The 26,158-nt window shown below is 40.0% G+C and overlaps 1 protein-coding gene across 1 annotated transcript; it reads right to left on the bottom strand.

Moving 5' to 3' along the window:
* Nucleotides 1-19,909: 19,909 nt before the first annotated feature.
* On the bottom strand, nucleotides 19,910-24,843 carry LOC110886056 (probable receptor-like serine/threonine-protein kinase At4g34500). Its single transcript, XM_022133818.2, has 7 exons — nucleotides 24,020-24,843; nucleotides 22,375-22,479; nucleotides 22,093-22,215; nucleotides 20,920-21,090; nucleotides 20,601-20,730; nucleotides 20,300-20,509; nucleotides 19,910-20,221 (listed from the first exon to the last, which is right to left on the bottom strand). Exons 1-7 carry the CDS (start codon nucleotides 24,739-24,741, stop codon nucleotides 20,114-20,116), a joined length of 1,569 nt encoding a protein of 522 aa, XP_021989510.1. The 5' UTR covers nucleotides 24,742-24,843; the 3' UTR covers nucleotides 19,910-20,113.
* Between the last annotated feature and the right edge of the window lie 1,315 nt (nucleotides 24,844-26,158).

Raw genomic sequence — 26,158 nt, 5'->3', positions numbered from 1 at the left:
TTATTCATAACATTTAGCAAGGTTATACACCACAATTACATCCAACATTTAGCAAGGTTATACACCACAATTACATCCACCAATAGAAGGAAAACTCATACAGCAAAAAACAAATAGAATAATATACTGGAAATATATCAGAATTGTTCCAAGCCCCCAAGTTAAACTCACCTCCTTTGATCTATTTTTTTACCCATAACTAACTCATGTTCTTGATCTCCTCGACTACATTCTGCACCGACAATTGACTTTGATTAAAAACCATCTCGTTCCTCATTCGCCAAACGCTCAAGAGGTAGATAAGGGACACCACATAAATCGCCTTTTTTCTTTTTTGCAGACCCTTGGACAAGATTATGATATTCCAGCAAATCTTTGAGACTGAAAATAAATGCAGCCGGGCCTTTGCGCCATTGAGTAATTACGGACCAAACTATTTGAGTGAACTGACATGAAACGAAAATATGTTCACATGTTTCTGGGGAATCGCTGCAGAAAACATAGCAGTTTGACTGTGTTTGGATGCCTCTTGCGTTAAGTGCCACCTTCGTTGGGAGTCTCTCGACTAGGGATATCCACCCGACCAAACCAACTTTTGTAGGTGTCCAATTATTCCACACAAATACCTGCTCGGGAACCTCTTTATTATATGTTTGTAGCTTAGACTTCAAACACCGAACAGAAAAGTCTCCCGACGTGCTCAAACCCCAAACTCATAAATATTTTCAAGTCTCTCTCAGTAGTCATTTCCATTAATTATAAGCAGGCCTAATTAATCTGCCTAATTGATCTGGTCCATCACAAGGTGATCAATAGCATCACAAATTTATTGGGACAATGTAATGTCAAGAAACTTTGGAGGAGACCTATCAAAATTAAAGGTAAATCAAACAAGAATATTGAAATTTTAACTTGTCAGGAAACAATTGCTCAGCCTGGATATGGAGTTATAGATACCAAGGTAATCAACTCACCTGTTAACAAAATAAGACAAATTGGACCACAAGAACAATATGGCCAGAATAAGTATTAGAAAGTGGCACAAAAAATGGAAGAAGATGGTAGCTTATCCTCTGAAAACAGAAGCCATATGACAGTTGCAGAAACAAAAAAATGGAAGAACATGCAATAGCTGTATCAATTGAGTATGTCACCTATGGATTTACCGTCAGAGCTGATGGGTTCATCGTCGGAGGATGAGTATTCGATGTGGTTATCGTCGGATGAGAAGTTTTCGTTGTGGTGGTTGGGTGATGTTAATGTCGATTATGTAGACGTGAATGCACCATGAACGCCGCCGGTGAACGCCACTGGTGAATGCCGCCGCCGTGAAATTGGGGAGCTCGGTCACTATCGTCGATCGCCGCCCTGAAATCGGAGAGCTCGATCACCGTCGTCGATCGCCGTCGTCAATCTATACAAGATCTCGAATGAAACCCTAAAGTGTAAAAGACGATCATGAACAGAGTGAAAATAACAACAGGAGCGCATGTTTTTTATTAGATGTCACTTAATTACAAAAATGCCATGTGTTCACATTGGTTCTCGCGGTTCTCGCAATAAGAGGTGGTTCTCGCATGATCTTCTCCCTATATATATATATATATATATATATATATATATATATATGGTAGGGTTCATGCGAGAATCATATTTTAGAAGAGAATGTGAAAACTAGTGTGAACATAGATAAAATAAACCCAAAACAAAAATAAATAAAATACAAACAATGGAACTGTAAGTGGAGGATTCTTGTAAGTGGATAGATTTTATGTGTTTTTATTGTTTGTGAACTTGGTAATCTAAGCATTCGATGCTTTTTACCCTTTGATTCAATTGACTGGTTGTAAACGACTGATTTTTATTCGAATCCTTAGTTCTAATTCATTCAATTCCTGAGTTCTAGTAATTGGGATACATTTGATAGGGACTGGGGTTGGTAGTTTCAATTGATGTTTATGTGATAACCTTCCGTTGTTTTGCAATCGAAGTACTTAGTCTTTGAATAATCACAACCTATTAATTGAGTTATGCAATCATGTCTATGTGATTGTGGCAATCGAGAACATAATTCAAATCCATTTAGAGTTTAAAATCCGGAGGAACCATCTTCTCTCTTATTGTTACAAACTCTTTTTAGTAAGTCTTAATTTAGTTTAAAACACTCAAAGATCCGATTTTACATTTTTGCAAGTAGAGCTTTAATACTTAATTAATAGACACTTTCCACCATACTCCTCTGGTTCGATACCCTACTTACTCTAGCTATCTAGTTTATTTAGGTTTTTGCATGACACCCACGACAGTCATCAAAATGGCGCTGTTGCCGGGGAGTCGTGTGCAAAGTGTTTTGTTTTAAGTCTTCACCACTAGCATTTGATCCGGAAATTGAGAGAACAGTTCGACAGGCCCGAGTACTCCATCGAGAAAACAAGATGTTACAATCTCCAACACCTATACCTAAACCAATGGAGAATTCAGGAAACTTGGACAAACACCTTGCCAACCCGTTGCCACAAGGTCAATTCTTACCAACTCCCACTCAACCTTCACCCAATACCTTTAAAACATCTGAACCACTACCTCAATCCACCCAAACCACTACTCAAATCCCACCAATTCCACCGCCACCGTTTCCCAACCTAGATCACCTTCCACCATTACAACCCAGCCAACATCTTCCAAAAATCCACCTTTCACCCAAACATCTACTGCTCAATACTATTCACCATATGTGAGGATAGTATCTAAGAATATCATTCCACCTAACCAAAATCGACCCGTTAACTCATCAACCACATCTCCCATACCAAATCAACCTCCACAATACCAATCATCTCAACAACAACCATTCTCATTCAGAGCTTCTTTGTTTGATCAAAGGGATGATTCGGAGGAATATGAAGATGGATATGAAGAATACGACAGTTATGCGGGGAATCAAGGTAGCAACCAAGTGATAAATATGGGTAATTATGAAGAGTATAACACAGGATTTAGATTTGCCGAAAGGGGGAACCAGGAAACAACAGGATATCAACAACAAGGTTATCCACCTAAACCGTGAATTTGCTAATAATAAGTCTAAAATGAAGCTTTAATACACATGATATTTGTATATATTTACGAGCACATCAATAATCTGAAGTGGCCCCATTGTATCAACTTTATCAATATTCAAGAAACAATGTTCTCATATTGGGGTCAAAAGTTTTTTTTTTTTTTTTTGAAAAGTAACTTTCATTAACAGAAAACGCCGACCCAAGCCGGGCTGACAAAACAAACAAACAAACAACAGACTAGATTACATATTTATAAACGAACACCAATCATCCCATTCTATATCTTTATACTTAGATCTTCTCGAAAACCATAAATAACCCAAAGCCTTAGCTTCACTAACGATATTATCAATCTTAATCGGGGAATCCGAGAATCTGGCCTTGTTTCTAGCGCGCCACAAACACCAACATATAATCATAACAATCCCTTGAACCGCGACTCTCTTCTTCTCTGAAACCCTTAGATCTTTGTATATTGTGAATAGGTCTTTAACCGAGAAGGCGAATATACCGGGAATTTTGCACCACGAGCTAACAATATTCCAAATAACCGCAGCCGACTGACAACCGATGAAGATATGCTCAGCAGTTTCTTCGCTCGAGTTGCAGAACTTACATAAAGTTGGGTTGATGATGACATTCCTTTTTTTCAAAGCCTCCGCAGTCGGTAATCTGTCCAAAGTCGACCTCCAGACGTGTATATTACACTTTGCAGGAACCCAGTTACACCAGTCTAAAACAAACTCCGGTTCTTGACCTTCGACAGACACTAACAGATGCATAACAGACCTGACCGAGAAACCTCCATCGGTGTCCGCAGACCATAGCCATTGATCCGGAGCGGCTGAGATCAGAAAATCATTAAGTAAACCACTGACCTGGCTGAGCTGATTCAGAAGCTCCACGGAGCTAACAGGAGACCGCCAGTTCCATGTAACCATCTGTTCGTCACCAATCCTTTTAATCCTCTCAGCCACTTTACATTTTTTGTTCAATTCCAAGCTGAAAAGGCCTGGGAAAATTAGCTTAAGTGGTTCGTCAAGGAGCCAAGGATCTAACCAAAAAGCCACCTCTTCGCCGTTGCCCACTTTGCCTTTGATGAAATTCCTGAGCAAACTCTCTCCAACTTTAGAATTTATAATGATTTTAGCGATGTTATTCCACACACCGGTTAGAGACTTCCTGAAGGGAACACATTCCCAACCCACCCTCGCGTAGTGGAGAGCATCGACAACTCTCTTCCACAAGTTGGACTTCTCCGACTTATACCGCCACCCCCACTTAAACAAAAGAGAAACATATATATCTTGCAATTTATTCATTCCAAGGCCTCATTTCTTCTTATGACGTGCTACTTTCTCCCAAGCGACCCAGTGCATTTTCTTTTCTTCCAAAGAGCCACCCCAAAGAAACTTCTTGATCATGGATTCCAATTCTTCAATAACTTTCTTAGGGGCTTTATAAATCGAAAAATAGTAAGTAGGAAGACTTTCCATCACCGATTTAATAAGCACCACCCTACCCCCAATAAACAAAAGGTGCGACTTCCATTTAGCAAGCCTATCCCTAAAGATATCGACCACCGGCTGCCAATTAGGGATCCAGTTCATATTAGCACCAACTTTAAGGCCAAGGTACTTGAACGGAGGGCAATCCGGTCTACACCCCACCTCAATAGCCATACCCCCTAACTCCTCCATCCCCACTCCGATGCCAAATAAGTTAGATTTATCAAGATTGATTTTAAGACCCTACACAATGTAGAAACACCGAATAATTCTCACAACATTAATGACTTCACTTTTGGACCATTCCCCAACCACAATGGCGTCGTCCGCGTATAAAAGGTGAGTGATAGTCGGCCCACCATTAGGAGTGACTATCCCTCTAATAACATCCCCGTTCTTCGCATTATCGAGCATACACGAAAGGGCCTCCATTACGACTAAAAATAGGAACGGGGATAAAGGATCCCATTGTCTCATGCCTTTACCGCACTTGAAAGTGTAAGTACCCCTACTTACCAAGACGGAAGAGTTTGCCGACTTAAGAATTCCAAAAATCCAATGGCACCACTTGATAGGAAAATCCATTCGAGTAAGAATATTAATCAAAAAATTCCAATTCACATTATCATACGCCTTTTCAAAATCAAGCTTGAGGAAGAAAGCTTTGGATCTCCTCTTCTTGACCCACGAGATGAGTTTGTTAATGATAAGGGGGCCGTCAAGAATATACCTTCCATTCAAGAAAGCCGATTGGGACTCCGAGATCACACCATCCAACACCTTCCTCATACGGTTAGCTAACACTTTGGATATAACTTTGCTAATGACACCGACAAGGTTAATCGATCTATAATTGTTGAGAGAAACCGGGTCTTTCACTTTGGGAACTAAGGTAATGAACGAAGCTCCGCTGCCTAAGTTAATCTCACCATGATCGTAAAACCAAGCGAAAATTCTAGAAAAATCATCTTTGAACAGATCCCAGAAATGTTTTATAAAATAGAAGTTCATCCCGTCCGTGTCACACCCCAACCGATGGCGGAATCATCGGGGCATGGCACTGAGCGAAACAGATTGTTCAAAGAAATTCCATAACAACTATTATTACCGAATAGTTTAAATATCACGTCCCATACCGTGACCCATAAGATAAATTTAGTTATTACAGATATAGATATCCTTCAAACAAAACATGTTCCGACAACTCAGATTTAAGTACATAAATATAAATTGTCTTGGTTTCTAGACTCTTTCCTAGCCTCTATTTCACAGTAGGAAGAGCAAGTAAGCATCCTAAACACCTGTCACATACGTTAAAATAAAGTCAATACATATAATGTAAAGGTGAGCATACAAGTTTGATAATAGCATAGAGAGTTCGAATAGTTTACGCATAACCAGCACGTATACATAGAGAAAGGATGCATGTTAATTATCGACATGGATCTATCGATACCAACGACTGCGGGTTGACTGTCCGAGACAGTTCGCAATACATGATTACCACCGTAATCCATGCAAGTAATTGTCCTTAACAACCCCCGTGAGAACGGGTGCTGAGTCCAAACTATAGTACTACGTTGCTAAGGCAGGTAGACAGCATTCCACGTGTAAACATAACAACAAGCATACATTTAGTCAGGTAATACATGCAATCGGTTAGCGTTCAAATAGTTTGAATAGTGTGTTCGATTGTGATTTTGATAAGCAACGTATGTAACACCCAAAAGTGATAAAGCAAAAAGGGATTCGAGTATACTCACAGTGATTGATTATGGATTGAAGGGAGCGCTGAGAGTAGGGTTAGCCTGAATAGTTCGATAGCATAACGATGAGTAACGCGGAAATGCAAACAAGTGTAAATGGATCGAATAGCCTGGTCGATCGAACAGCAGGTACGATCGAGCGGGCTGTTCGTTCGGTTTGAAAGTCCGTTTGAACAGTCCTGTTCGATCGGCCGGTAGGCTCGATCGGCTGGACCATCCGAGTGGATTGTTTCTTCCTCTGATGTGTTTGTGTATGATGGTTTGAACTTTTGAAGTTTTCGTTGTAGCATTTGAGAACACTGAAGTGTTCTTACCTTTCAGGTCGATCGATCGAACGGCCTGTTCGATCGGCCGGCTTAACCGATCGGTTATACACTTTGATAGTGGTTCCTCAGTTGGATGTCGCTCGATCGAGTAGCAGGCTCGATCTGGTGGCACCCCATACTACGAACGAGTTGTAGAATCGATTAAGTGCTGAAGCATAGTATCTCATGATCCGAAGACTAATGTTTACCAATCGAGTAGCATATTCGATCGAACATCACTTCGTCAATAGCATACTTCATGAAGTTTGAAAAGTGTGGGACCACGTGCTAGCCGATCGGCTGGCCCGGTCGATCGGCTGGCCCGGTCGATCGGCTGGTATGTCCGATCGGCTGGGTTGTTCGTTCGAACAGCCTAGCCGTTCGGCCAGAAATTCTGACCTGGTCGGCCTTTCGTCTAACACTTGGCTGTTTCGATTATTTTGATATGATTTTGAGGTATTTTGACAACGAGTTGAACCATAGAACATGGGTTCTTACTTGTTTCACTGGTTCGGACAGGAACCACCCAAGTCCGGCCAGTGAGCTTGTTCGGATCGGTAGTTTAGCGTTTAACCCGAAATCAGTGAACCTCGTAGTTAGAATCCGAACCTTGAACCATGTGGTTGTTGGAATGATTAGTGAGCTGGTTCAAGCTCCGTTTCTACCGGTTTAAGGGTCATGAGTGCAAAAGAGTTGAAAGAAAGTTGGAAAATCCGTCTTTCAATCTTTCACACCGTGAAATGTCTAGATCTATGATAGATTTTAGTTTGTCTATGTGGAAATCGGTTAGATATAAGCTATTCATGGTTTAATGAGGCCAAAGTATGATGTTCTTCAAGAACACCATGATGACATCATCCATGAACACTTAGATCTTGGTGATTTCACGGTTAGAAATCAAGTTTTGAAAGATAGAAAGGTGTAGAATCATGTAATGATAAAAAAAGTACAAGAATTAGAGTGAAAACTTACCGTAGTTGAGAGAAATCTGAGAAAAGGTGAAGAACAATGGCTGGTTCGGTCAGTGATGTGTGTAAAATGCAACATATAAATCACATCAATTAAGGCATAAAACTAACCCTTTTTGAGTACTAATGTTGGAAAAATAGTGTTTTTGTCTTCCTTTTGTATTTTCAGGATGAAATGAGCTCAAAATCACAAAAGAAGCAAAAAGACAACTAATTCTACCATAAATACAAGAAAAGGAACAAAAGTAGACTGCCCGGACCCTCAACGGCACCTCCCAAAGCAAAGGAGAAGAAACAGAGTCTGAACACGCCCCGTGTCCAGCGAGCACGGGGGCGTGCCCAGGAAGCAGCAGAAAAGACAAACCAGTAGAAGCTTCCATTGCCCACCACGGGGTCGTGTCCAGCGGGCACGGGGGCGTGGTGAAAGTACAGCAGGCGCATTAATTGTAATTGCGAATTACAATTAATGAAGAGAGAGAATGTCAGACGGGCACGGGGCCGTGTCCAGCGGACACGGGGCCGTGTCCAGCCTTCTGTTCAGCCTATAAATAGAGGAGCTTGGTTTCATTCTCTCTCATCCCTTGGCACACCACCTCTCTCACACTTCATCCACCACCCACCACCACCATAACATCATCATCCACCACCATCATCCATTGTCCATCGTAGAGTGTGTGAGTCGTCTCGGGATCCAAGATTGATCGTAAGAGTTCTTGACAATCAAGGCCATGTTTGCCTAAGTCTCTTACATCACTTGGTGAAGACAAGTGTTTAGTATAATACTTTTTATTTTTAATCTTTTGCACTTTTTATTTGGTTTTGTATTAATGACTTTAATAACTAGTTACTTATGTTGAAGGTGATCTTTCCTTATCGTTTGTCCGTGGTGTCTTGGCATTATTTTACTGTCTATATAAAATAAAAGATTTTCACCATTCATATCTCCACGGTCTATATGGAGGTATGTTGGCTACCTGGTCGGGGGTTAAGGGAACGGTTTGGTAAGGGTCTTGCCCTTGTTCAGCGTTTAGAGGTCCTGCTTGGGACCTGGGTCAAATTTAGTAGGATCTCCTTCAATGCCCATAGGTATTGGATGGCGGGGATCCAAACTCTTTGACCCCCTCATAAGTTAACTACTATTAATACTATAACCCGGCTATTTAGGACTGTATCCTTGCTGACTCAGACTACTTAGCCGAGGGTAACGTCACCGCCAAAAGCGGGGCCTACCACAATTTGCATTAATAACTTAATTCATTATCTTTCAATAATCCGACCCTTTAGGATTGTATCCTTGCTGACTCAAACTACTGGGTTGAGGGTAACGTCGCCTTCAAAAGAGGGGCCTACTACAATAACTAAGATAATCTCTTAAACAAGTGCAAAAGTGCAAAAATAATCAAAGGTTATACTAATACACGTGTCGGATCCAAGTGATTCATCTTGTCTATCTGTTTTTATTTTATTTTTATTTTCAGCATTTAGTTAGTTTTTATTTTTCTTAGTTTAAAACATTTTTCTAACTTTTTGATTTGATTAGACGTTGAGGATAAACCGGTATTAAAAGCTCTTGTGTCCTTGGACGACCTCGGTATCTTACCAACACTATACTACGTCCACGATGGGTGCACTTGCCCATATGTGTGTTTAGTGTTAGTGAATATCGTGTTTTATAAATTTAAAACTTGGCTAAAAGTGTAAAAAAAAAGGGGCTTAAATACTCATCAAAAATATAACACACTTCACGCACATCAAGTTTTTGGCGCCGCTGCCGGGGACACAAGGATTTTAAGAAAGTTAGGAATCAGCGGCCTAATCATATTTTTATTTTTCTTTAATTTTTTAGGATTTTTTTAGTTTTTCAGCTTCTGCAGAGCTCAACACGGGGCCGTGCCTGCTGAACACGCCCCGTGCTCAATCATTGGAACTAGCAATCCTGTTTTAAGTCAGACAGTAGGCTGAACACGGGGCCTTGTCCACTCAACACGCCCCCGTGCCCAAGATTCAGTTGCTGAAAACAGAACCGTTAGATCCCGGCGGTTGGTAATTTCTGACACAAACATGAGTAATAGTAATTCTTTTTACTTTTGGCACTCTTATGGTTTGTGGTGTCGAATATGTGGAGGCGAACATGAGGAATTAAAATGTTATTTTCTCACTTATAGGCCCCACTATATAGACCCACCGATTCCTTATAACCTTAAGAGGGGCGAAAGTAAAAATAAGCACTATTTCTCCCTCGAATGCGCCCAGCCAGATATTCTAGGAGAAATGCTCCTTGACGAGTTATTTCAACTAGAAGAACTACTTCTCAATTGGTCAAAAGAACTTAGGAAGGATTTTTTAGATCCATCCCAAGATGATGACCATGAGGAAATGTTGGAACCGCATTCCGACAACCTCGTTGATCCTGAAAATACCTTCTTACCTAGAAAAGACGTGGACGATTGTCGTCCCTGTGCCGATTGTACCGTGAAGGACTCCCCATCGACCTCGTTCAGTGCATACATAGACCTGAGCGATTCGGCATACACCTTCTTTAACGAGAGCCCGGGAAAGGGTTGGACTTGTCCACCTAGAATGAAAATAGGAATTACCCTCACCGACAACCTCTTGCGTTCTCGCCTTAGTATAGGACAATTAAGGTATCTTAGGCACTTTGGGGTTGTTCCAACAAGTCAAGAGCCACCCGATATAGATTAGCTCCTTAGTAGAGACAAAACTTCATAAAACAGCTTTCCGACACGGGGTCGTGCCCGGCCAACACGCCCCCGTGTCCACCACAAGATTCCCTTCTGATCAGAACGTCAGAATACGGACAAACTGTGTCAGAATTTTATCTGCACACGGGGCCGTGTCCAGCGGACACGGGGCCGTGTCCAGCAGGCTGTCGTTTTCTATAAATGCAGCCAAAAATCCTGCACATTTGGACCAACTTGGGACAGAGATTTGAAGGAATCTTCTCTCAAACAATCCTAGGTAAGTCTAAAAGAAGTTTCCAACAAACCATCTTGTCCTTTCTTCTTCTAGACATTTCCTTCTTCTTCATCTTTCTTCAAGAACTACCATAAAAAGTTTGAATTTTCAATCTTTGTGGTAGGGAACAATGAGTTTTGATCATGGAATCTTGGTAAAAACATGTTATGTAACATTGTTTAGAGTTATTTACTGTCAAAAAGCTTGCATAAACTCAGGAAATAACTTAAAAACCCAAGATTCCTTGCTCCAAAATTCTGCAGAAAGATGAACACGGGGCCGTGCTCAATGAGCACGGGGCCGTGTCCAGAAACTGTTTCGTCATATAAACTGCTTTTGGTTTATTTTTCGTAGAATGGCGAGTGAAAACAGCGAAACATCATCCGTTCATTCCTCAAACAGCCGAAGGGGAAGGAGGCCCTCCGTTGAAGCTACACTTGTGCACTACGTGATAGCACTGAGGGAAGCTCTCGACGAAATGACGTCAGTAGAGGAGGTCCTCATTGATCGTATTAACGATCTTACAATGGGACTTGAAAGCAGCTTCCAAGAGATTAACCTTTTGCACCAAAGGTTAAACATTTTGGTAGCACCTCCTATGGAACCAGTCCTTCCACAACAAGACTGGAACTTGGCACTCGGTGTTAACAACCCTACCGGGTGGGGAGACTTTCCCGCAGAACCTCCCATGGAAAACCCACAAGAAGTTCCAGCGGAAGTTGAAACTCCTCAAACTAATGCGAACGAGCCCTCTTTTCTCCTTCCAAGGGAGGTAGAGGAGTGGCTTGCCGACATATGAGGAGAACCACACCCGGAAGTAGGAGTTCTACAAAGCCTTATCTAACCAAGATTAGTAGCTTCTTGGAAATTTTGCTAAATTAAAATAAAACATAGGGCTAGAACTCCATAAGTTTAATATTTATGTAATTTTTATCTTTATCTTTATGTAATGTCTCTCTATGATTAGTAATGTTATGATGGTTTTTATGATTGATGGTTGTCGTGAGTATAAAACACACTCATGGTGGTAATGGATGAAAAAGGGAACGAGAAAAATGGAACCATGCAAGAAGAACAGAGCAACCCGACAAAAATCTCCATCACAGAAGGCTCAACACGGGCCGTGCCCAACCAACACGGCCCCGTGCTGAGCCCCTGCAGAAAATCACCCAGTTCAGGTAACTGGACACGGACCGTGTTCAGCGGACACGCCCCCGTGTCCAGGCTTCTGTTTCAATTCTCAAATTTTTGTTACTGGCACTTGACCACGGGGCCGTGCCCGGTCAACACGGGGCCGTGTCCAGGATGCCAGTAACACAAAACTTTGCTTTTAAACCCACTTTTACACATTCTAATCAACCAAAAACTTTATTTTTGGACACATTGAGGACAATGTGTAATTTAAGTGTGGGGGGGATGCTAAAACCTTGAAATTTTGCAAAATCCTAAACACAAGCCTTACACAAAACTCTTTTGGAACCGCTAAACACCCCAAATTTTTTTTCAAAAACTTTTTCATTCTTTTTTTATTTACTTGTCTTAGTTTAAGTTGGGAATAACAAGTTCTAAAAAGGTTATATTTTTAGAAGTTTACAACCGATAGCGCCGTGATAAAAAAAAAAGAACCAACATAAGAAAATTATGAAACGGCATAACAAGTCTAGTTAAAAATTCGATTATATATACTTGATCACATTAAAAACCCATTCCCACAAAAGTGAGTTTTGAGCCTTTATTGAGCACAAAAATATACATATTTAGATTAAATGCTCATTTTTCGTTTCTTGTGTGAATAGCCGCTTGGTTCTTACAAATCTAGAACTTGCCACGACAATACATTCCCGGTCCTTACCAACTTAAACCCAAGTAAGTAAATGATGGAGGCATTAGGACTAACCATTTTTCTTTCAAAACCATTATTTTTCATTTTTTTTATTACCTACCCAAAATCCCCCTAGATAGCCCCTTTGAGCCTAAACCTTTCATTTCATTACCCCAAAACCCTTTTTACCCACCAAAAAACCTTTTTATTTTTCACCCTTTATTTTAGTAACAAGCTCGCTTTTTCGTAAACTCACCTTTTTATGTGACGATCAAAAAAAAAATATATATATATATATAGTGATGAAGTCAAAAACAAACAAAAGCTATATAAAAGCTTGTTTGGAGAAATACTTCAAAAAAAATAAAAAGTCACTAAAAACAAGGTATTTCACGAAAACCGACGCTTGTTACGATTTTCGCCCTTTTTACTAACCACTAACCAACCAACCACCTTTAACCCAAGCCTAACCCTTTACCCCAAAAAGTCCTCTTGATATTTACAAAGGTAAAAAGTTAAAAAGGAGGAGGATTGATTGCTTGGCAAGCCTATGGAAGGCGTAAGTTCCGTGCCGCTCTCGAGTGATTCACTAAAATATACACCTTCGGCCGAGTGTTGAGTGATCTCCCGTGAGGTATGTGAACTTGTATATAAATGGAATTTTAATAAGGCATGCTATGCCCAAATAAGTAATTTATCTTATGAAACGTTCAAAATAAATCATAACGAATAGGATTGTAAATAAATAAAAATAAAACTTACAAAGACCTTGGATTCCCGACACTCTAGGACAAGCTAAAAACTTCTCTTCTACCTATTCCATTTTGGAGTGTAAGCCACATTTAAAGAGTTTTGCTTGAGGACAAGCAAAAGTTCAAGTGTGGGGGTATTTGATGTGTGTAAAATGCAACATATAAATCACATCAATTAAGGCATAAAACTAACCCTTTTTGAGTCCTAATGTTGGAAAAATAGTGTTTTTGTCTTCCTTTTGTATTTTCAGGATGAAATGAGCTCAAAATCACAAAAGAAGCAAAAAGACAACTAATTCTACCATAAATACAAGAAAAGGAACAAAAGTAGACTGCCCGGACCCTCAACGGCACCTCCCAAAGCAAAGGAGAAGAAACAGAGTCTGAACACGCCCCGTGTCCAGCGAACACGGGGGCGTGCCCAGGAAGCAGCAGAAAAGACAAACCAGTAGAAGCTTCCATTGCCCACCACGGGGCCGTGTCCAGCGGGCACGGGGGCGTGGTGAAAGTACAGCAGGCGCATTAATTGTAATTGCGAATTACAATTAATGAAGAGAGAGAATGTCAGACGGGCACGGGGCCGTGTCCAGCGGACACGGGGCCGTGTCCAGCCTTCTGTTCAGCCTATAAATAGAGGAGCTTGGTTTCATTCTCTCTCATCCCTTGGCACACCACCTCTCTCACACTTCATCCACCACCCACCACCACCATAACACCATCATCCACCACCATCATCCATTGTCCATCGTAGAGTGTGTGAGTCGTCTCGGGATCTAAGATTGATCGTAAGAGTTCTTGACAATCAAGGCCATGTTTGCCTAAGTCTCTTACATCACTTGGTGAAGACAAGTGTTTAGTATAATACTTTTTATTTTTAATCTTTTGCACTTTTTATTTGGTTTTGTATTAATGACTTTAATAACTAGTTACTTATGTTAAAGGTGATCTTTCCTTATCGTTTGTCCGTGGTGTCTTGGCATTATTTTACTGTCTATATAAAATAAAAGATTTTCACCATTCATATCTCCACGGTCTATATGGAGGTATGTTGGCTACCTGGTCGGGGGTTAAGGGAACGGTTTGGTAAGGGTCTTGCCCTTGTTCAGCGTTTAGAGGTCCTGCTTGGGACCTGGGTCAAATTTAGTAGGATCTCCTTCAATGCCCATAGGTATTGGATGGCGGGGATCCAAACTCTTTGACCCCCTCATAAGTTAACTACTATTAATACTATAACCTGGCTATTTAGGACTGTATCCTTGCTGACTCAGACTACTTAGCCGAGGGTAACGTCACCGCCAAAAGCGGGGCCTACCACAATTTGCATTAATAACTTAATTCATTATCTTTCAATAATCCGACCCTTTAGGATTGTATCCTTGCTGACTCAAACTACTGGGTTGAGGGTAACGTCGCCTTCAAAAGAGGGGCCTACTACAATAACTAAGATAATCTCTTAAACAAGTGCAAAAGTGCAAAAATAATCAAAGGTTATACTAATACACGTGTCGGATCCAAGTGATTCATCTTGTCTATCTGTTTTTATTTTATTTTTATTTTCAGCATTTAGTTAGTTTTTATTTTTCTTAGTTTAAAACATTTTTCTAACTTTTTGATTTGATTAGACGTTGAGGATAAACCGGTATTAAAAGCTCTTGTGTCCTTGGACGACCTCGGTATCTTACCAACACTATACTACGTCCACGATGGGTGCACTTGCCCATATGTGTGTTTAGTGTTAGTGAATATCGTGTTTTATAAATTTAAAACTTGGCTAAAAGTGTAAAAAAAGGGGCTTAAATACTCATCAAAAATATAACACACTTCACGCACATCAGTCAGAGCTTTCCAAAAGTAGAAAGAGTGACAATAACAGGGCTATTTATAGGCCTCCCAAAGAGGAAAGTGCCAACCGATCGGCCAGGACCTCTGATCGAATGGCCTGCTCGATCGAACAGCCTGTTCGATCGGCTGGCCTGTTCGATCAGGGTGCTTCCTGTTCGATCAGCAACCCTTTTCGAGTGTTTCGCGACGGTTTTCGATATTTCGATTTCGATGGACGATGATACGATTACGATAGAGTTCCTAGTCAAATTACTTTCAGTCCCAACTACTATATCTAACATACAATCATCTGTAATTCACGTTTCGATGTCGGTTTCGATTGAGTTTGATTGCTTTTCGAGTTTCGATTTGAGTTTCGATTGATCACCACACAAAACATAAAGTAAACACGCACAAGTAACACATAAGGCACACACACGCGTAAATATTACCACACCAAAATTCGCGTAATTCGAGTTCCGAGTTCGATGATAGTTAGATCGGTTTGATTACTGATTAGTTAACTTTATCGCATTGTTACTTCCTACTATTCACAGTCGTAAATCGGTCGCATTGATTAAACATTCGATCATTTTATTTAGACAACACTTACTCCACATAATACAAAAGCAAAAAGGAAACATTAACAGTCAAAGAAGTCAAAGTTGACTTGGACTTTGACTTTGACTTTGACTTTGACATTCGAAAACACGGGGTGTTACAGTCCGGACCCGGAGCCTTGTCATCCCCACAACCAAAAACGGCATCTTTGATCTCTTGATCGGAGAAAGCATCAACTAACATAACACTATCCAATCCAGATATCTTCTTTAAATTACACAGAAACTCAGGTCTAATGGGAGTATCTTTTTTAAATCTTTCACGGAAGAACGATAGGACTTGCTTTTTAATGGTGCTCGGTTTGGAACACCACTCACCATTGATGTTAAGACCATGGATCGAGTTAGTTGCTTTTCTATTATTGATCATGGCGTGAAAAAACTTTGAATTCTCGTCACCATCCAAAGCCCACCTACTTCGAGCTCTCTGTTTGAGGTCCAAATTTTTTCTGATATCCACCTCGTTGACAACTCTCTTGTTCTCCTCCAAGATCCACTCTTCATCTTCCGAAAGGTCCCTAAATTCCATTTCCTCTTCTAACTTTTCCAATTCCGATAAAGCTAAAGTTTCTTTCTCCCTCTCCTTCGAAAGAAAATCATCCCTCCAAACTTTCAGCCGAGATCTAATACTGGCAAATTTAGAAGAGAGACTGATGTCAGGAGGATCAAAAGATTTGAAATTACCCACAACTTCCTTGACGACTTCCTCGAAACCCGGTTTCCCTATTCAAGATCGAAAAATCCTGAAAGGACGGGGACCAAAATTAAGATCAACGAGCTCCAATAAAATCGGGCAATGATCTGAGTGCCGACTAGGAAGAACTCTGACACATGCGGAAGGCCATTTATTAAAAAACTCCTGACACACCAAAAATCGATCCAACTTGCTTAGCTTCTTCCCATTATCCCGAATGCACGTAAATTTCTGACCTTGAGACGGGTACTCCAACAAACTGTTGTCAAAGATGAACCTGCTAAAATTATCTGCACAAACATGTTTGAAACTGGAATGCTTTCTTTCGTCAGGAGATCGAACCACATTAAAATCTCCCACGAGGATCCATTTACCATCCGTCGGATTGATTTAAGCTGAAACATCAGACCATAACTGTTGTTTGGCAGCCGAGCTCTACGGAGCATACACGTTAATTAAATTAACCTTATCCCCGCTACCCGCCAACGAACCCTTAAGAATTAAGAAACACCTATTCCGAATCACAGAATCAATTCTCAACACCTTGGGATCCCATAACCACACCAAACCTCCTGAAAGACCCACTGACCCAACACTGGTGAATTCAAACTCCTTGTTGCCCCAAAATCCTACTAAATCCGATTTAACCACAGACTCCACTTTTGACTCTTGGATCGCTAAGACACTCACTTTGTTAGAAAACCTTAAATTCTTCACCCACGAGGCTCTGGCACCCCCGACAATATCGCGAATGTTAATAGAAATAATATTCATTGTAACACAACTTTTTTACCTTCTCCTTTGATGATTTCTGAGACCAGCTCCGAATGATTTCCAAGGTTTACTCCAAGCACTTTCCCGATTTTGATTGTCTCCTCCACTTCATCAACCTCTCAAACCTCAAAAGTGTCCTTGACCACCTCTTCTGTTTCCCCAGCTAAGTCTTCGAAACCCGTATCCATCTCACTATTCTTAGAAGATAGATCAGCAAACTCACACCTAAACTCTGGGGTTTGCGTTTCCTCTAGCGGAGCATGGACTTGCACATCACCTGGATCCGGAGTATGGTCACTGGAACCGAGATTGTCCCCCCTGACATTAAGGTCAAACTTGAAATCCCCACCATCCCTAAGTCTCTTTTTGGGTCTGTCTAAAGAGTTTGGGCTGGATCTCCCAGGTTGGGAAGAAGATTTATTCCTGGGCCTAATTTTGCGGGATTTGCATTTGGGCCTAAGGTTATGGTCCAAAGAATTAAAAAAATAAGGTCCAATAATTCTAGGCAAAAAGGGGACAACGTTCACTTGGGACCCACCCTTCCCACATTGCGGTTCCTTTTCAACATTGGGAGCTCCACCAGCATTACCACCCTGGGCCCCATCCGATAAAACTTGAGTCTTTCCAACTTCCTCAGGATTGCCAACATCCATTCTGTCATTATTCCTTTCCAAATTACCGATCTCCTCGTCGTTCTCAATGTCCTCGAGATTGAACTCGTTAATGTTTTTCTGAAAAACCGAAACGTCCACCGCATTAACTTCCAAAGCCTTTTCCGAGACCTCTCCCACCGACATATTTTCCGACCGGCGATTGACCTGAGAACCAAAAAGATTCCCGTCGCTATCACCAGTGTAATCATTGTTCTGCATATTATCCCGCTTACTCGAACCCGATGACGACGAACCATCCACCGGAATAACCACTTGGCCTATTGAATCTGGAACCCAGTCGTTGATTTCCTCCTCGATCCACACACGGAATTGCTTGTTTTTCCATCTTAACGTCACGTGGTCATGGATTCTGTCACCTTCCCCTACCAACAACCCAATCCAACTCACCAACATATTACCATCACCCGCCTCCATTTGAGAGCCGTGAACTATCTTCCCGAAATGTTCGGCGATGTTAATAAGGACGTCATTGTCCGCCAAGTGCATAGGAACTCCTAGAACCTTGACCCAAGCCAATCTCTCGAAAGGGAGGGATTGATTGTTCCAAGGATCTAAGATTGAGAACCACTCCTTCCAACAATCTTGGTCCATCATAAAGTTTATACACGAAACATCATCTTCGAATTTCACTAACATGTACAGACCACCCATGTAACTCAAAGAAATCCCCAAAATTCTTTTTTCCGCAAACTTCTCGTTTAACTTTCTCAGAGTCATAAGGTCTTTACATCTCCCAACTAATGCACAGCCGATCAGGTCCTTGAAAGCAAGCGTTTCGTCGGTAATCTCGATAGTTTTGCTAGTCTCCACATTGGGATTACATTTGGGATCTGGAACGTTCACATCATTATGAAACAACTCACTGGACAACTTACCTTTTCCTTTAACAAAAGACGACTGGTTATGAATCGGAATTTGATGAACCTGCTTAGGTTGAACCTTACCACCACCTTCACTAGCTCCTAAGGGTAAACCAACATTCTCTTTAGCAAATCTGGCTAATTTGGCAATAATCTTATACCCACCCATCTTAGTTCCGTTTAGAGCACGCTCCATCCCTTTCACGTCAAGGACATACTTGAAACTGATAAACCCGAACTTTCTTCCCGCTTTCTCCGGTTTCCTTGCGATGTAAGCCCCAGTAACTTCTCCAAAAACCTTGAAAAAGTCAGCAACATCCCATGGCCTACACCCCGGCGGTAGGTTAGTGATAAAAAACTTAGTGACGTTACCATTGCCTTTCCTTTCATCCATAACTTCGTCGTCAGAATGCCTGTTGTGACCATTCTCCTTCTTACGCACATGGCGAGGGAGCTCCCATGGACCATCTTCCTCCATGAAAGAGCTCAAAACGAAAACTAAATCCCAGAAGGCGAATGGATTCCGTGAGAACTCAAGATAGAGGACAAGGTAACGTTAGAAACTGCAACCAATATGCATTCAAGTCAAACCTCAGCCTCTATTCCGGGCACCACGTCGTCGTCGAGCCTCCGGCGATTTGTTTTCCGGCGAGGAGAACACAAGGGAAACCCGGTCCCAAGGGAGGCCGACCTCGAACGCTAACCCTAAAGTCCTTCCTTCGTCGATCCACCGGCGGCCGGCGAGGATAGGGATCAGAGAGAGAGAGAGAGAGATCAGAGAGAGACATACCGGGGGTCAAAAGTTAATGTTCGGGATTTTTGGGCAAGATCATTAATTGACTTAGATTGGGTCAACGCTAATGGAAGATATGGGTGATTATTTAACATGTGGGACAGTCTTTCAGTAAACTAAATTCCATAGAATCAGAACTATATGGTACAAGGTTATTCTGAACATTTCCATTTAATGAATGTTTGTGCGCCCCCCCCCCCCCCCAAGATTTGGCTGCTAACATCATTGAAATAGAGTTTAAGCGTTCCTCCGGGAACCTAAGGTCATCTTTTTCATTCAGGGTTTGGACTTGGATATGTTGCAACGTATTAAGTCAAGTGTTAGCAATCACCAATGAGCAGTGCGGGTTTTACCTCACCGCACTGTCGTGCCTTGGGGCGAGTGTTCACGGGCTTCGGCCCTAGGTGAGGGTTTTCCTCGATTCGGAAGGTGAGTGTATCCCGATGTGGTGAATTTCGCCAGTAGCACATTTGAAGTATTCGTTGGCCGTTCAAAAAAAAGTGTCAGCAATATGTGTTGCTAAATGCTAAATTCAGATGACTTTTGATTAAAAAACAATCAAGTTCGAGTACAAGAGACAAAGAAGTAATCAACCTATATTTACATATTAATACTTGTAGCATTGGCATCTCAGTTTAGTAAAACGAACTACAAACCAATCGTATCTAGAAAAAAAGATTCTGATAACTAGTGTATCTCCACCCGCGTATACGAAGAATCATCTCCAGGTTGATCTATCTTCATCACCACCCGTTGGTAAAGAAACCTTATTGACAGCAAATGCATCTGGTCGGCGCATGTTTGGGTCTTTAGGTGGACGCGATTCCTGTAAATTATAAACAACTCAAAACACTTAGAGCTCGATACTTGATTTGACTTCAACGTAAAGGAGTGAGATACTTACTGTGCGGAAAGGGAAGTCATCCGCCTCGAGCATGTGTACAATTTGGCTCATTTTTGGACGCTTACTTGCATCCATATCTATACACCGAAGGCACACTAATAACACTCGTTTTAAAGCTCTTGAAGAAGGTCGTTCAACGATCTTCGGGTCTAGTAACTCCTCCCCAAGTCGACTTGCTACCATTCCTCTAAACCAGTCAACCAGGTTCATCTAAAAATAACAAAAAAAAAATATATATATATATTGGTGGAAATTTTGTGTCATACAAGTGAGGTAAAAGAAGGTAAATTTGTTAAATTACCTCTCCAGGTGGTCTGGAGTAATCAACCGGGCTCCTTCCGGTAACAATTTCCATAAGTAAAACTCCAAAGCTGTAGACATCACTTCCCTCATTGAGCATCCCAGTGCTTGCATAGTCAGGTGACACGTATCTACAAATATCACTGAAGGTAAGGATTTTGTTTCCGGTCTCAAACTTTTTCTTATAACCGTGCTAACCAATGGGGCCACGCAGGTAGGCGGCCTTCAAGTAGTTAAAGGTAGAAACCAGTGGAAGTTGGATTCAAACTCGAGATGATAAAACTTTCGTTCAAATCGAAGAGGCGAAAATAAAAACTAACCCAAATGTCCCCATTACACGTGTTGTCACGAAGGTTTTTTCAGATTCAAGTAACTTGGCGAGTCCAAAATCAGCTACTTTCGCGTTCCATTTCGTATCCAGAAGAATATTGCTTGATTTAATATCACGGTGAACAACTTTTGGTTCCAAGCCTTCGTGTAAATATGCCAATCTAAACAGAAAACGGATTAATGGGTCAAAGGATCGAAATTTGTCATAAATCTGTTTCTAACAACAGAGTCTTATAAGCATTTTATGCAAAAAGAAAAAAAATACATATACTAATATTGTAATAAAACAGTTTTTGTCATCATATGTAATGCACAAACAGTTTAATAAAAATAAGTGACAAAAATTGGCAAAAAATTGTTTCGGCTTTCGGGTCATCGTGACTTGTTTCACCCAGAGTTGTCAAAAGCGAGCGCTTTTGGCGCCTAGGCGCTTTTTCTGGGCGACTCGCATTAAATGCGCTTATGGTTCCTAGGTAATTATAGCGCAGACATTTCATCCCATGCGTATTTATTGTTTCATGCTTTTTATTTTTTTTAATTGGTAATTTCCACTTTTTCTGCAGTATTTATAGGGCTGTAAGTTTAAGTTCGTATATCACATTATCACCAAGATTATTCAGTCCTTAATATCAGGACTGTTCAGTTCGTGTTGCCTAAACTCTTCATAGGCAATTATTGTTTTTTTTGAATGACCCACATTCTTGTTGAAAGTAAATTAGGAGACACACATAATGTTTTTTTATTAAGTAAATTCTTAATAGGCAAATTTTATTTTATTTTTATTGTTATTTTATTTTTATATTCTTTTTTTTGGAGTTACATTCAAGTTTTGCTTAATTTATTTGAAGAAAATATTATTTTTCATTACGAAATATATTTTTAATTTTTTTCTTTTAAGTGCGCTTTTTTTTTCTCGGGCCCACGCTTTTTTTGCGCCTATCGCCTAGGCCCTAATCGGTGCCTATGCGCCTAGAGTGCGCTTCGCGCCTTTGATAACAATGGTTTCACCCTTGACCACGATGACTTGTTTGAACCAACCCTTTTAATTTACCAAACCCACACATTTTGTCACCTGGATGTCGTTTATGGATCAAGACTGTATAATGAATGAAAACCACCGCCCTATGTAAGATCAAGGTAAAGCAAAAAGAAGACAAGCATACCCTTTTGCAGTCCCAATAGCAATCTTCATGCGGATGTCCCAAGTTAGAGCGCTGGTAGGTCCTACGTCTCCATGCAACCATTGTTCCAAATTCCCATTGTCAATGTACTCATACACAAGCATCCTATATTGAGGGGGGTTTGCAATGTTTAAGCGGACAAAAAAGTTGGTTCGGTTTTAGATGTATTATTTTAAATCCGAAACCAAACCAAAATCAAATTTACATATAGGAATATAAATATACTGCATTATAGAATGGAGAAACAAAAAACACCAAGAATACCTCTTAGCACCTTCTGCACAAAATCCAATTAAACCAACAAGGTTTTTATGCCTTACTTTGCCAATGGCTTCAACCTCCACTTTGAATTCCTTCTCCGCCTGCCCCCTACACATTCAATCCATATTTATTTGGTCAACAGAGATGGCAGGTCGGGTCAAAATAACAACTCAAAATGGATCAGTCATTTACTTCAGCGGTCGGTTTGATGTATAACACTTTTCGTCATTATGAAGTTTGCAGATAATCGGTTAATATTTTAATTTCTTTAGAAGGCTCCTAATGCTAATCTACTCATATTATCCACCTACAACGTCACCTTGCAGGATTTGAACCTCAGCCTTAGATAAAGTGGAGACACGTTACCACCACACCATGTCCCTTAATATTTTAAATACGACTACAAGACTATAATATTAAAATAATAGTTACTTCGTTTGAATAAAACAATTCTAAACTGACATTGATGTTCACGAGACTACTAATTACTCACGGAATTCTGCTTAGCCAATAAATTAATCATATATATCCTAATTCAAATGTGGACCGTGAAATGAGTGAGTGCTATATCTCATTTAATAAAGAAAGGGTCTGACTCTTGTCAATATCTCATATTTAAATGAGATATAGTACATGAGTTGAATTTGATTCACAGGTCTATAACCGAGTGTACCATAAGAAAATTAATTATATTTAAGTGTATCAAAAATATTTTATCATCTAATAAGGATGGGAGCGGGACGGGAAGGGACAGGTATTGTTACTCTCAGTCGCATACCCGATTATAAACATATATCATACCTATTTGGCTTAGTGGTCAAGATGAATTACCTCTTGTGAGGAGACCAAGGTTCAATTTTTGAGAGATGTAATTTAGTATAAGATGAAAGGTTAGTTGTTCACAAAAAAAAAAAAAAGAACCTATTACGTGCCTATAACTTATTACTCTTCGGAGACCCTGTTTTATGGTCTTAAGGTGCATATAACCAATGGCAATGACCAACCATGCTACCTCATTTTTTCCTATAGACTTGGTGTTCCACGGTAAACAACGCGTGGTCATTGAACCACCACGTAGCGCCCCGAGTGGCCTAATGGATGCCGTTCGATCAGGAACTATTTGGAACACCACGCAACACATAGGGCGTGTTCCATATTGTTACCGTGAAATCTCGATGCTCGCAAGGACTCCACTTTGTGCAGTCTTATACGGTTAAAATTACCTATTAGAACTCGATCCTAAACCACATGTCTACATACTGTTTGTTACATCGTTTAAAACTAATATATCATATCATCTATAAATCCTTTGACTTTTTTGCCATCCCTAATTTGATACGGTTATACATCACATAACGAAATTTAATATAAACATATTATAATGCAAAAAAGATTATCGATTCAATCGAAGTTTTTCTTGAAACGAGAGAGTAATGAAGTAACCCCAATAACTTCCCTCTGCCACCACCACCAGTACCGTCGGCAACGACGTGATCTTAGATCTAAAAGACTAAAACACCCTCCACTCTATTTTCCCATATTATCTTTTCAAAAAAGATCCAAATCACCACATTCCTTCACAACCAATTAAACATGCAATTAACAAACATATTTCAAATTCAAACTAATAATAATAAAAAAAACTCACCGATTATCCAAAAGATTCTTCACCGCCACCGACAAACCATCATGCAACACCCCTCTGTACACCACACCATACCCCCCTTCACCGATCACATTCTCCTCTGAAAATCTGTTCGTAGCTGTTTCAAGCTCACTCAAACTGAACCACCGACCCCACCCAATATTATTAACATTCTCCGCACGTGCGGAAGAAGACGACGCCCCTTCACTACCACTCGTGCCGGTACCTGAACCTGAACCGGTACCTAAACCGGAGCATGAATTGTTACTACCAAAGCTAGTATCATTATGTAGGTTTTTCTCAACAACTTTGATTATTGGTTTACTCTCTTCTCCATCGTCACTATCCAACTCAAACATACTCATCAACGTCTTCACCGCTTTCTCATTCTGATCCGAGCTTTTCGTAACCGCGTTAACTGTTTCCGTTGACAGTGCGGAGCTGCGGTTGACGTGCATCACACGTCTTCGTTTCGATCTATGTTTGTAAATTAGAAGGATGATAATTAGCAAGAGCACCGTCGTTAAAGCTGCTACTGTGACTGCGATGACGACGTAGAGTTTTTGACCTAAAATAGGTGTTTTGGAAGTGAGGGTGTGAACCGGAATGTGATCGGAGGTGTGGCCGGAAACCGACATTGTTGTTTTTTTTTTTCGGCGAGATGAGAAAGAATTTGAAAAAATAATAATGTTTATTGTTTGAGGGGAAGAAAGAAAGGGGAGCATTCAAAGTGAGTATAATGACAAAAGTTAAAGCGTGGCGAGAGTCAAGTGATTACTTTTGATGGAAATGGGTCTGGAGTTTGAAAGTATTACGAAAGAGCCACTGTGCGTGGACTAGAAGGTAATGCGGTGTTTGACGCTTTTGGACAAGTGTTTGGATCTACTTTAAGATTTGATTTAGTGGGGGGATAAATGGCTTTCTCGCTTTTTAATTGATTATTAAATCATCTTTTGAAAAACAAATAACGAGTAATTAATATGATTTAAATCCATCTATATAATCACTAAAAGTACAATACTTATTTCAATATATTCTTTCATAATATAGCGTAACTTTTGTATTAATGTAGTTGATTACATACCTTTTATTAATATATTAAAATTTAGGTATTAATTGAAAATCTCATAGTTGGACTAGTGAGTTAAAAAAGATTATAATCAATCAAGTTTTCTGAGTGTTTTACTATAAATCAAATTATTTCTTAGTGTAATTGATTACATACCTTTTATTAATATTAAAATTTAGGTATTAATTGAAAATCTCATAGTTGGACTAGTGAGTTAAAAAAGATTATAATCAATCAAGTTTTCTGAGTGTTTTACTATAAATCAAATTATTTCTTAGTGTAATTGATTACATACCTTTTATTAATATTAAAATTTAGGTATTAATTGAAAATCTCATAGTTGGACTAGTGAGTTAAAAAAGATTATAATCAATCAAGTTTTCTGAGTGTTTTACTATAAATCAAATTATTTTTCTTCAAATGTCACGTACTTTTATAATTGTTCTGGTTAAGTCAAAATGATAAAAATAAATGCTAAATAGTAACCAATATTTATACATATTCTATTTAGGTTACTTATTAGTTTTAAAAAAGTTATAAAATTGAACTTCGAGTTAATAGCCAAAATGGTCTCTGAGGTTTGCTCACTTTTCCCACTTTAGTCCAAAATTCAAAATTTTTAAATCTGGGTCCCTGAGGTTTGTATTTTGTTGCCATTTTAGTCCAAATTTCAAAAACTCCCTTTTTGACTGTTGCAACCAGCCTATTTTGACTGTTGCAAACACCAACCACTTAATCAGTTTGTTTCAGGCAATGTATTCTATATATATTCCATTGGTCAGTGGCATTTGATTTGACAGCCACCGACCATGGATAAATGAAAATACTAACTTATTAATTAATTGAATAAATTGCAAAAGCTGAGAGATACACACAAAAGAAAAAAAACTGGCGTTTGTGGGATTCGAAAGCCTACCAGTTGGGTCCTAAAGCCTTATCACATGAACACCAACCGCTTAGTCAGTTTGTTTTTCGTCTAATGATAAGGCAATGTATTCTGTATATATATTCCATTGGTCGGTGGCATTTGATTTGACAACCACTGACCATGGATTTTAAGATATACTAAATAT

This window comes from Helianthus annuus, chromosome 10 (genome assembly GCF_002127325.2).
Source record: "Helianthus annuus cultivar XRQ/B chromosome 10, HanXRQr2.0-SUNRISE, whole genome shotgun sequence".
Taxonomy (NCBI): domain Eukaryota; kingdom Viridiplantae; phylum Streptophyta; class Magnoliopsida; order Asterales; family Asteraceae; genus Helianthus; species Helianthus annuus.
Note: the sequence above shows the minus strand (reverse complement) of the source record. Positions and strands in the feature narration are given on the sequence as shown.